We start from the raw sequence: 12,836 nt of genomic DNA, 5'->3' as shown, positions 1-12,836 counted from the left end.
CAACTATTGAGTCATCCAGGACCATTGTTGAAACAAATTAGAATGATCACATTAGAGAATCTCCAGACGACTAGAGAGCCGCCGATCTACCGAAGGGGAATGAGTTATCCAGAGCTATTGTCAAAGAGAATAAAGCCTGAGGACATGTCAGCATCATCCAAATGACAACAAAGGATATCGTCAACCAGAGATGCCACGTCAGCACAATGGTCAAATCGAAATGGAGGCTATAAATATTATTAAAGCTCAAAAAACAAGACACACAACACACTTGTATTATTTCTCTTATAGTTCTATTTTAATGTTCACATGCTTAACCCTTGTAAGAGGCTTCTACGCCTTTGGATCGTTTCTAAAGAGGAGAAGATAGTGGAGCTTTCATAGTTCTTAGACTAACAACCTAAGGGTTGTAGACCAAGTAATTTGTCTAGCCTCTTTCTTTTTGTATTTGCATGTTATTGTTAATGTGTATGTGTCCTTGCTAGATCATTAGCAAGAGAAATATATTGGTTTTAATTTACAGGTCGCTATTCATCCCTACCCTTTAGTGATCTGAACTGCTTCTACAGCAGTAGTAATTTGTATCAAAGTTGGACTACTCAAAAGAACTAATCATCGACTTAGCAACTAGATCAAGGGATCAAGAAATGATCGGATCAAATATCTACCCACCTAAGTTCGAGGGTAAATTAACAATGTGGAAAAAGAAAATAGAGGTATTTTTTAAAACTAATTTTGAAATTATGGTTTATATAAAATATGATTTCGAAGTACCCAAGAACGAGGATAGAGTAGAAATCGATGAACAACAATGGAACAAAAATCAACGAGACGAGTTTATCTCAAATGGTAAGGCATAGTTCCATCTTCTTAATGTGTTACCAGTACAAGAGCTCAACCGGATTGGTACTTATTATTGGTCCCTTTGGAGGCCGACAAGAGGGGAGGGGAGGGGTGAATTGCCCTATAAAAATAAATTACACCATTCTCAGATTTTCAACTTAATAATAAAACTTGTAACTTTAAATAAAAGCGACTAATTAAAAGAAATCAAACACAGAGAGTTTACTTGGTTTGCAATCAGAGGATTACTAATCCAAGGACAAGACGACACACTATCTGATGATCTCCTCTGGGCGGAGTAGCCTCTTACAGCGTTGACAACACAAAAGAATAGTAAAACATAGAGAAAATAGATTACAAGTTGATTGATTAATCTGTGCAAATCAGTGCTATATTTATAGCACTGTTCGGGGCGCCCTGGGGGGGATAAAATTTTATCCCCCAACGTTCAGATCTAGTCAAAACTCGATCTGGTCAAAATCTTCGGTCCGGGCGCCCGGGGCTGTTCCGGAAACCCGGAGCCCTAAAGTCAACAGAAGTTGACTTTCTTCGTCCTAGACCGCTGTTCCAGTTCAGCTCGTCTTGGTCCGGGTCTTTCGCTCCGGCTCCGCTAGCTTGGGTGATCTCGGTCATCTAGAATAGGGCTCACCCGAACCCAAGTTTCGGCCTGCTCCTCGAGCAGTCTTCCTTCCCGGTTTCTCGTCCCTCGAACATCGCGTACGTTCTTTTCGTCCACCGGTGTACTCTTCCGCGGTCACCTCGTCCCTCGGACGCACCGAGCTCGTCAGCTCTCTCCCCGTGTCGTCCTTCTCGCTAGCCGCGTCTTCCGCTCGACTTCCTGTGTTTCTAAGCTCCTGCACACTTAGACACAAGGTTTAGACAAAACAGGACCTAGCTTAACTTATTTGATCACATCAAAACACCCTGGGGTTCCAACAATCTCCCCCTTTTTGATGTGAGCAACCCAAGTTAAGTTAGGGTAAACAAATGCAATGAAAATAATTGATTTTGCAAATAAGTCCAAAAAGATTTTTAGTTTCATTTCATATCACCTCCCCCTAGACTTAACATACTTCTCCCCCTTTGATCACATAAAAAAATGGGGTTCTTTTTAACAAGTCTAAGGTAAATTCTAACTTAAAAAAAATAAAATATGAGAATTTTTCAAAAGTTTAAGTTTTGTAAAAAAATTCTAAGTAATCAAATTCCAAAAAAAAAAAATCATAAGTAAAATTTTCTAAGGCAAATTGCAATAATTTTTAATTTTTAAACCTAATTTTCAATTTAAGTTTCAAATATAATTCAAAATTTTCTTTAAAAGGAAAAAAAATTTTAAAGCAATTATTTTTTTCCTTTTAAAATTTGCAACAGAAACATTTTCTAAGTTAAACAAAATTTTCAAAACAAATGTTTAAAAAATTTTAAGCATTTTTTAATTCTAACTTTAATGCTTTTTCCAGAAAGTTAATTAAACATTTGATTTCAATATTTTGGCTTCCAGGTAGTGGCGACGCACTAGACATTCTTGGTTATTGGAGCAACAACCACTTCTTTAGACAAAGCCTCATAATGAAACTATCTGTTTAACTTTCTCACTGAAAATGCTACGTCTAATTTTAAATTCAAGTTAAAGATGTTTTCGGAACCCAATAGAGGTTCCTTCCTACAGGGTTAATCAAGAATTTTCTAGGTACATAGGCTTTTGATATTTTTCTGATTTAACTTTGGTGAAACCTATAGTACCAGTTTAATCTTCTATAATTTTTAAAAGCAGAAATTTTTGAACAGTTAGACTTTTTCAAATTCTCTATTTCTTCTTTTAATTTATTATTTTCTAGTTTTACTTTTTCAAAGTCTTCTATTAAACATGATTTTGCTAAAGCTCTTTTTATTTCTAAAATTTTATTTTTTAATTTGTTATTTTTATTTTCTAATTTAAACATAGACTTTGACCAAGCCTTAATGCCAAAGTAAAGCTGATCAGGAGGTAAGAGACATACCTCGCTTACCATATCGGACTTGAAGCCTGAATCTCCCCCTACATCGCTGCATTCATCTGAGGTCTCTCCCCCTTCATCGATGCTGGATTCTGATGTACTTTGCCATTCATAGCTTGCCATCAGTGCTATCCTGACATATTCTTGAATCTCAGACTCAGATGATGAAGTATCGTCCCAAGTGACTTTTAGAGTCTTGTGCTTCTTGGGCATCTTGACTTTGTCCTTCTTGAGTTCTGGGCAATCCTCCTTTAAGTGTCCTTCCTTTTGACACTGGTAGCAACTGACCTTTCTTCTATTTCTTGGATTCTTCTTATTCTGCATTTTTTAAAATTTATTAGATCTAAAAAACTTTCTAAAATTTCTTACCATATATGCTTCTTGGTCTTCTTCTGAGTCTGACTCTGGTTCATCCTTTTTGGTTGCGTTCAGTGCCATAATCTGGCGTGATTCCTTTATTGTCCCTGCACATCTAGTTTCATGTAATTCAAGAGTAGAAAATAACTCTTCTAGAGTACTTACCTCTAGGTTCTTTGAAATATAGTAGGCGTCGATGATTGACGTCTAGTCTGGAGTTCTGGGAAACGCGTTGAGTGCGTAACGTATGGTGTCCCAATTTGTTACCGTTTCACTGAGGTTCTCGAGATCGGTAATTAGTTCCTTTACCTTCGCGTGTAGATAGGCTACCTTCTCACCTTTTTCAAGACAAATGTTCGTCAGTTTGTTCCGGAGGATGTCTCTTCTTGCTAGTTTTGCTTCGGATATCCCTTCGTGGAGTTCCAGGAACTTCTCCCAGAGTTCTTTGGCTGACGAGTAGCTTTCGATGCGGTTGACTTCCTGAGGCGGCAGTACGCTCAGTAGGTGATATTCCGCTCGGTTGTTCGCTACAGAATCATTCTGCTCCTTCTTTGTCCACTGACTCTCTTCTTTTTCTTCTCCATTTTGATTCGTCGGAGCTACAAAGCCATACTTTATAATTAACCAAATTTCGAAATCAATTTTCAGGAACACCTCCATACGACGCTTCCAATGTGTGAAGTCCCCCTCGAATTTTGGTGGAACAATGCTTGGTCCGGCCATCTCGTTGCTTCGATCGGCGTTTAATCCTCCTGAAGCGCCTTGCTCTAATACCAGTTGTTGGTCCCTTTAGAGACCGACAAGAGGGGAGGGGTGAATTGCCCTACAAAAATAAATTACACATTTCTCGGATTTTCAACTTAATAATAAAACTTGTAACTTTAAATAAAAGAGACTAATTAAAAGAAATCAGACACAGAGAGTTTACTTTGTTTGCAATCAGAGGATTGCTAATCCAAGGAAAGGCGGCGCACTATCTGATGATCTCCTCTGGGTGGAGTAGCATCTTACAGAGTTGACAACACAAAAGAATAGTAAAGCACAGAGAAAATAGATTACAAGTTGATTGATTAATCTGTGCAAATCAGTGTTATATTTATAGCACTCTTTGGGGCGCCCTGAAGGGTCCGGGTGCCCTGAATGATCCGGGCGCCCTGGGGGGGATAAAATTTCATCCCCCAACGTTCAGATCGAGTCAAAACTCGATCTGGTCAAATCTTTGGTCCGGGCGCTCGGAAGGGTTCCGGGCGCCCAGAGCCCTAAAGTCAACGGAAGTTGACTTTCTTCGTCCTGGACCGCTGCTCCGGTTCAGCTCGTCTCGGTCCGGGTCTTTGGCTCCGGCTCCGCTAGCTTGGGTGATCTCGGCCATCCGGAATAGGGCTCACCAGAACCCAAGTTCCGGCCTTCTCCTCGAGCAGCCTTCCTTCCCGGTTTCTCGTCCCTCAAACGTCGGGTACGTTCTTCTCGTCCACCGGTGTACTCTTCCGCGGTCACCTCGTCCCTCGGACGCATTGAGCTCGTCAGCTCTCTCCTCGTTCTGTCCTTCTCGCTAGCCGCGTCTTCCGCTCGACTTCCTGTGTTCCTAAGCTCCTGCACACTTAGACACAAGGGTTAGACAAAACAGGACCTAGCTTAACTTGTTTGATCACATCAAAACACCCTGGGGTTCCAACACTTATGACTCAACCAAATATCTTTAAAAAAAAATCCCTAGAACTTTACAACGGAACCTCAGAAATAAAGATGGCTAAAAGGGATTTGCTGAGAAATTAACTGACTCATCGACGACTATGGAAGGGAGAGAAGGTGGCGCAGCTACACGTGAAGCTAAAAGAGATAGTCACTGGTCTCAACAACCTTGGAGAGATGGTTTCAAATCGGGATGATCTCAGTTATGCATTAAATGTATTCCCAAGAACCTAAGAGTGGATATCAATAGTGGATTCTTATTACATCTTGAAGGACTTGGAGGTAAATACTTTAGAAGAATTATTTTCGACTTTGAAATTACACGAATCTAAATGTGCAGGTTTAAAAGAAATAGAGAAGACAAACTAAAACATAACTCTAAAAACAAAGAAGAGTGAGACAAATTCAGTGTCTTCAATGGATGGAGATGAACAAGCATACTTAGTGAGAAAAATGGGTAAATTTTTTAAAACTAATAATTTTCATAGGAGACAAGCATCTAAACTATTAAAGAAAAGGAAAAAAAATGAAAGCTAAGGTGCTTCAACTACGATGAAGAGGGTCACATAATTGATAACTGCCCCAAGCTTAAGAAAAAGATCAAAGAAAAGGAGAAGATAAAGCAAAACCGAAGGAAAGAGTGCTAAAAGCAATTTGTAGCGAAACCTCATCTTCAGAGGATTTAGAGTTTATAGTTGGTCTTGCGCTAATGACAACTCATCAAAAAGAAAAGTAAAAAAACTCAAGTGAAAAAAGTAATAGTCGAAGGGAGCCTCGATCTATAAATCCAATATGATAATTAAGGTATGCAATTTATCCTCAAATCAACTATACGACGCTATTAAGATTCTTTATAGTTCATTATGCAAACTAAGTAGGGATGTAAATGAGTCAAGCCGTTAATGAGCTATTCGAATCTCGATTCGATAAAAAGTTCATTTGAGCTCGTTTAATGAGACTCGTTAAGATAAACAAACCAAGTTCAAGGTTTACAATATTCGGCTCGTTAGCTCGTAAACATATTCGTTAAGCTCATGAATCAACTTTTAAATAAAAAAAATAATAGTTTTGATATTGAATTTATAGATTTTACACTCTACTTATAAAACATATAGATAAATATATTAAATTTCTTTATTAGAATAAAATTATAAATTTTAATAAGAATATTATAATTTTTTCTAAATATATAATTTAATTTTTAATGAATATTTAAATTTATATTTTATATTTATTAAGTTCGTTTAGGCTTAATAAAAGCTCGAATAAGCTCATGAGTCATGAATATATTCGTTAAATAAAGCTCGAGCTCGGATTGATATAAACGAGCTAAATTCAAACATTCAAGAGTTCGGCTCGGCTCGGCTTGGCTTAGCTCGATTACACCCCTAAAACTAAGGATTAAGCATAAAAAATTTAAAAAATATATAAAAATTGAATTAGAAAATAGATTAAAAAATTCATACTCTATGGAAGAATTTGAAAAAGTCAAGGAAGAAATTACAAAATTTAAAAAACAAATAGCAAACTAAAAAATTTACATTAGAAAAATTTTCGGTTCAAATAATTTGAATATGATGTTAAAAAATTAAAGGATAAAATTTGGCTAACAAGGATTAAGATAAGAAGGACCAAAATATAATTTTAGATATTCTAAAGGGAAAATTAAAAAAATGCTAAAATATTTTATTTCTAAATTTTTTTTTGATAAATTAAGAAGGAATGAATTTATTTTGGATGTCTAATCTATTTTGACCTCTTAAAAAAATTCGAGAATACTCAACCAAGAATTTTTAACAAATGATTGACTTGACATGGATTCATGAAATTATATTTTTATTTTCTTGATATTCTATTCTAGATTTTATACAAAATATATATTTTTTAAGTAAAACATGTTTTCTAGCTGTAGGTAAAATTTCATGATTTTTAGATCCTTAGGCTAAAATTATTTTTTAGAAAGATATGTATTTTAAAAATTGGGAATTAATGAAAAATAATTTTTGATAAAATTAATTTATATGATATAAAATTTGGTGTTTTACGTGCCATAAAAATTTCAGATTTTTTCTTAATCTTAAAATAAGTTTACTAAACTAAGAAAAATTTAAATTATTCACGAATCCCAATTTTTATTGTTATCGAAAGGAGAGAAATGAAATGGAATGAAATGAAAAAATTGGCATAAATGCTAAGGGAGTTAGAATTATTTTACTTATTTGCATTATGTTTATTTTTTATTTTATCCTAATTTAAACTTAATTTGATGAAATCCAAAAGGGAAAAATATTAAAACCTCTCGTGGTGTTTTGATGTGTTATGAAATAAGTTCAAGTTAAGTTCTATTTTATTTTAATCTATATGTCTAAATATGTAAGAACTTAGTATAATAAATAGGTATCCGATGACTAAAGAGTATCGAAGACGATAAACTTTGGCAGAAGATGCAAGTGAGTGAGAAGAATGATATGGGAAAGGAGACGACAGACTCAGAACATTCGAGATACGAGAAGCTACGAAAAAGTACTCCGACGGAGTGAGAATGATGCACGGGAGCAAACTGGAAGAGCTTGATGCATAAGAGGGGACGAAAAGTTGAAAGGAAGACTGAGACGAAGTCCGGACAACTATATATCCGACCATCTATATATCCGATCAATGGCGTAGCCAGGATCATCGCTCACCTTGGGCTAAATCTTAGTTCAATTGCTCCATCACTCACCCTGAGCTAAATCTTAGTTCAATTACTCCATCGCTCGGTGTTCATGCAGGACCTATTCCAATATTGACCTAAAATAATATTACCAAGGGTGGTTGCTACATGATAATTGTCTGGGCCAACCCTAAAATAATATTGTCTGGATTGACTGTTACATGAAAGTTTACTGGCTGCACTAGGTTGGAGCCCAGTGTAGCCCAACCCTATCTACGCCATTGTATCCGGGCTATCGGGAATCATTCAAGTGACCGGAGAAGATGAGTGAGCAATTGATCAAGTCTAAGTTTGATCATGTTCAGACGACCGAAGAGTTTTCAAGTAACCAGAATAGAAGTCGATTACTGAGTCATCCAGGATCGTTGTTAAAATGGATCAGAATGACCACGTCAACGAGTCTCCAAGCGATCGAAGGGGAATGAGTAATCCAGAGCCATTGTCAAAGTAGATAAAGCTTGAGAACAAGTCGACATCGTCTAAGTACCCGAAGCAGATACAATCGACTAGAGATGTTATGTTAGCATAACAGTTACATGGAGATGAAAGCTATAAACATTTACATCGAGATGAATAAAGAGGACGAAAAGTTCAAGAACAAAACACACAATACACTCATATTATTTCTCTTTCAGTTCTGTTTTAGGGTTCTCGTGCTTCATCGTCGTAAGAAACTTCTCGGTATCCGAATTATTTTAAAAATATTAAATAAACTAGTACACGTTTTACTGGGCCGTCCTGGTCACGGCCCGATTAGGCCGAGTTCCCAGTTGTAGCCACCAAAGAGAAAACCCTAGGCCTCTCGTCCTTAACCACTTTAAAATCCTCTGCGTGCACTCCTGTCCGCCGTTCTCTTCTTCCTCACTGCGAGTTGTTGTCCGGAGATCCCTCATGGCGGAGCGTGGTGCAGGAGATCGTGGAGGCTTTGGCCGTGGCTTCGGGCGAGGTCGAGGAGATCGGGGCCGCGGGGACCGCGGTCGTGGCGGGCGACGTGGCGGGCGACGTGGCGGCGGCCGGCGCGATGAGGAGGAGAAGTGGGTGCCTGTTACCAAGCTCGGCCGCCTCGTAAAGGAGGGAAAGATTACCAGCCTCGAACAGATTTACCTCCATTCTCTTCCCGTCAAGGAGCACCAGATCGTCGACACTCTCCTCGGGAACCGCCTCAAGGACGAGGTCATGAAGATCATGCCTGTGCAGAAGCAGACCCGCGCAGGGCAGCGCACCCGCTTCAAGGCCTTTGTCGTCGTTGGCGACTCTGACGGCCACGTAGGCCTCGGGGTCAAATGCGCTAAGGAGGTCGCCACGGCGATCCGAGGCGCTATCATTCTGGCTAAGCTTTCGGTGGTCCCTGTTAGGAGGGGCTACTGGGGGAACAAGATCGGGAAGCCCCACACTGTTCCGTGCAAGGTCACTGGGAAGTGTGGATCTGTCACTGTCCGCCTGGTGCCTGCGCCCAGAGGGGCAGGGATTGTTGCTGCCCGAGTTCCGAAGAAGGTTCTTCAGTTTGCTGGAATTGAGGACGTGTACACATCATCCCGTGGTTCGACGAAGACCCTTGGAAACTTTGTTAAGGTTAGTTTTTCTTTGATTATCAATTTTTATATCTTCAGTTTGAAGATATAATATTCATTTTTTTTTTTTTTTGCTATGTTATGAAATAATGGTGGTAGTTATCTCCGGTATTTTTCTATGCATATTGATGATTACTATCTCTAGACAAGTGTTTCTGGAATCCTAGTAGAGGTAATTCAACATAATGGGGGGCTTGGAACTTCCAATGGGGAAAAGTAACCTTATTGGTTACTTATTGGTATATCTCATGTTGCTGGTAGTTAATATTTCAGTTTTTTGTACTTTCTTCAATAGAAATTAATAGAAATGAAGAACAAGGTAAATTTCACTTGATTGATAATTTTGTGATTTTGGCTTCACAGGATTTTTTAGTCCCCAACACAAATGGAACAAGCATAAACGGAGATTTATTTGCTTTAACAAATTATTGAACACATTCAGTTTTTTTATTCTGTTTAATTGGACTTTGTCGATGCCTATTTTTATCAGGCACCACCTAGTAATTTGGGGAAATTAGAATCTAAATGATAAGTAGTTTCTTTAATATCATAATCCTCTTAGGTCAAAAGGTACCTAAATTTCGCTCAGGATTTATGATTGTGTTAGAATTATTAATTCTGGGATTCGAAAAATTCATTCTTAAACTTTTAAGTATAAATTATAGTATATATTTACTTCTAATATTTAATAATAAATGTAGTGAATATATGAACAATGCAATATAATTCTTGAAGTATTGTATCATTTTGTAGCTAGCAGCTTATGTAATATGAATGATGATTATATGATTAATGATGATGGCAGAAGGTATAAGTGTTTTCTTTAGATTGTTGGAGGTGAGTTGCACAATTCCAGCGGATCAACAGTAGCTAACCCATTTGCCTGTTGTGTGACTAACTGAAATCTCCATTTGTTATTGCACTATTTGAATTTGTTATAGGAATGATTTTAACCTTTATTTTTTTGGCTATTCATCACTTACTATAATCTTCTAATAAAGTGCTTAAAATTAACAATTGTAGGATGCTGATCCCTAGTCCTAATGAAAGTTGAAAGTTGCATTAGGACTAAATTTCCACCATTAAAATTTGTCTAAATTTGTAAATATGAATTTTAATCTTTAACCAAGGTTTTTGCATTGTTCTCAGCTAATGTGACTAATGAAATTAGTCCATGATTATAACATTAGTTCACCAACTTGAAATGGGAGTATTTTTGGGGAAGGTCTAGAGTTGGTACATGCAATGATTAGGAGAAAAAACAAACAATTTTCTGTTGGGAAACAAAATTGGCTGGAGAAATAGCTAGAGAATTAAGTAATATTGGTTTTAAAATTTAGTATTTTGGAGAAAATAATTAAAATGAAGTAGGTATGCTAAGAGTTTATGCTGCTCCACTAGTATTCAAGAATTAAATTAAAAGAGTATTTTGGGAGATTGTAGATGAAATTAGTTTTGTTATACATATAGATGAAATGATTGTACTTGGGGATTTAAATGCTCACATAGAGTCTATGAATACAAAGGTGAAAGGTGCACATAAAGGCTTTGGAAATGGTGGAAGTAATGGTTCAAATTTAGATTTTGCTACATCATATCATTTTATGATCATTAATATTCACTTTGGAAAGAGCATTTGATTAATCTTGAGGGTGACAGTAGATTAAATTAGAAACTTAAGCAGTGGAGAAAAATTTTAGAAATTGAAGCTTTTAATATAAAGAAAAAAATTGAACACATGTGAACAAGAAAATTTTTAATGGAACAATTAAGATGGATTAACATAAAATCCATGGAAATAGGAATTTTAGATATTTCACATACATTATCTTGCAAGAAGGGATATTGATGAAGAGATAATTATTAGGATAAAGAATGAATGGTAGAATCAGTGCCGAATGTTTAGAGTTTTGTATGTCCATCATGACTCCCTAACAAAAGCTTTATAACTTTTCTTAGGAGATTCAATACTTATCGATCAGGGTGTGGGATTATTAGAAAATAGCATGTGGAAAAATTAGATTCTAGAGTCATCTGTATTTTATTTTATTTTTATTATGGTGAGATCTTGGTTCAAGAGAAAAAGACAAACATATGAAAGCTTCTTCTAAGCTAAAGAGGGCAATCGAGCCTTTTTCTGTCTCAGCTATCCTTTAGTTGAAATTTCCACTTGAGCAAGGAAATTGGTTAAAAGAAAGAAATGATTGGACAGATGGAAGGAGAGGAAAACTGCCTTTTGGCAGATGAAAATGGGGAGAGATCCATGAAGTCCTCGTAAAGGATAAACTAAAAAACACCAAAATCTGGAGCTCCAATAATTGATGAAGGGATTTTACTTATAATAATTGAACTTAATTGGAATATCATTAATGATATTTAGTTAAAATTTCTCTCAGATAAATAAGGGTGATAGTGGATTTTGCATTTTGCACTTGATACATTTTGTTTCTTTGCAGGCTACTTTTGATTGTCTGATGAAGACCTATGGCTTCCTCACGCCTGATCTCTGGTTAGACACTCGCTTCAGTAGATCTCCTTTCCAGGAGTACACTGACTTGCTCGCCAAGCCTACCAAGGCAATTCTCATTGAAAACACTGAGAGGATCGAAGCTTAAGACCTCAAGCAATCAGTTTTCCCCTTTAAATTCTACAATTTTGGCTATATAGAAAGTGATTCAATGACTTGGAACCCTTGTTTGTTCATCTGCTGAATTTAATGTATTGGTTAAGTTTTTTGTGTTTGCAACAATTTTGTCATTAACAATTTTATCATTAATGACGCTCTACTTTTGGCATCAACAATTTATTAATTGCTGTTCTTCCTATAACACTGCAACTTGAAACTTGATGTAAGACACAAAACAAGTCTTAACATCTACAAAAACTTGACACTGAAAAAGGTGGACTAAAGAAAAAGCAGATTGATAGGATGTATCTTCACATACTTGACATAAATAAAGCTTGTGTTAAACAGATTAATTCAATGTGTTTTTTCATTCATTCTGTAGCAGTTGATGCCGCATTCCTGCACATTTGGCCCGGTCACTCGCGAGAATGGACCAAACCACAACGTAGGTGTGCTTCTGCCTACCCATAAGACCTTTCGAGAAGGGGTACAGGGGAACAATCACCCAGAAGGCAAAGAAGAGCTTCCCGAAGAGAGGTCCCCAAGATTGGTATCCACTGTTTATCGCATAGGAGATCCCAGCAACCACACCGACCAGGTTTACTATGAGAAGGGTGGTTGGTGGTTTCAACAGAGTGGTCCACTTGAACATGTAAAGCTCAGCAAAGTCACCGTCTTCGTCTGAAGCTTTGGATGTAACAGTGAAGTTGGTGTCAATACCGGCAAGAACTTTGAGAAGGCCTTGGAATACGGCAAATAGATGGGCTGAGACACCACCAATGACCCAGAATTGTTCGTTCCTCCACCATTCGTCAATGCCGACACCACTCCACCTCATTTCCAGAATACCAGTAGCCAAGATGGAAATGAAGAGAGAAATGAACCAGATACTTGCAACATTGCTAATCTGCAATCGAAAAGAATTTATCAATACCCATTCATATAGGCATAACATTTATCTTGTTTGGACATCGATAACTTTATTGAAAGTGGAATGAGGCTTGTCAACTGAAGCAGAGGAAAGAACACTCGGTGAACAA

At 37.1% G+C, this 12,836-nt stretch overlaps 1 protein-coding gene across 1 annotated transcript; it reads left to right on the top strand.

The window, feature by feature from the left end:
- Nucleotides 1-8,416: 8,416 nt before the first annotated feature.
- Nucleotides 8,417-11,972, top strand: LOC122006512 (40S ribosomal protein S2-like). Its single transcript, XM_042562042.1, has 2 exons — nt 8,417-9,171; nt 11,627-11,972. The coding sequence occupies exons 1-2, from the start codon at nt 8,491-8,493 to the stop codon at nt 11,783-11,785; spliced, it is 840 nt and encodes a 279-aa protein (XP_042417976.1). The 5' UTR covers nt 8,417-8,490; the 3' UTR covers nt 11,786-11,972.
- The last annotated feature ends 864 nt before the right edge of the window (nt 11,973-12,836 follow it).

The sequence above is a fragment of the Zingiber officinale genome, chromosome 7B (genome assembly GCF_018446385.1).
Source record: "Zingiber officinale cultivar Zhangliang chromosome 7B, Zo_v1.1, whole genome shotgun sequence".
Classification (NCBI taxonomy): domain Eukaryota; kingdom Viridiplantae; phylum Streptophyta; class Magnoliopsida; order Zingiberales; family Zingiberaceae; genus Zingiber; species Zingiber officinale.
Note: the sequence above shows the minus strand (reverse complement) of the source record. Positions and strands in the feature narration are given on the sequence as shown.

Bases quoted from the DNA above. Each gene is read 5' to 3' on its own strand.
- LOC122006512 (XM_042562042.1), top strand. From the start codon at position 8,491: ATGGCGGAGCGTGGTGCAGGAGATCGTGGAGGCTTTGGCCGTGGCTTC. The intron at 9,172-11,626 runs GTTAGTTTTTCT...GTTTCTTTGCAG, and splicing joins CCCTTGGAAACTTTGTTAAG to GCTACTTTTGATTGTCTGAT.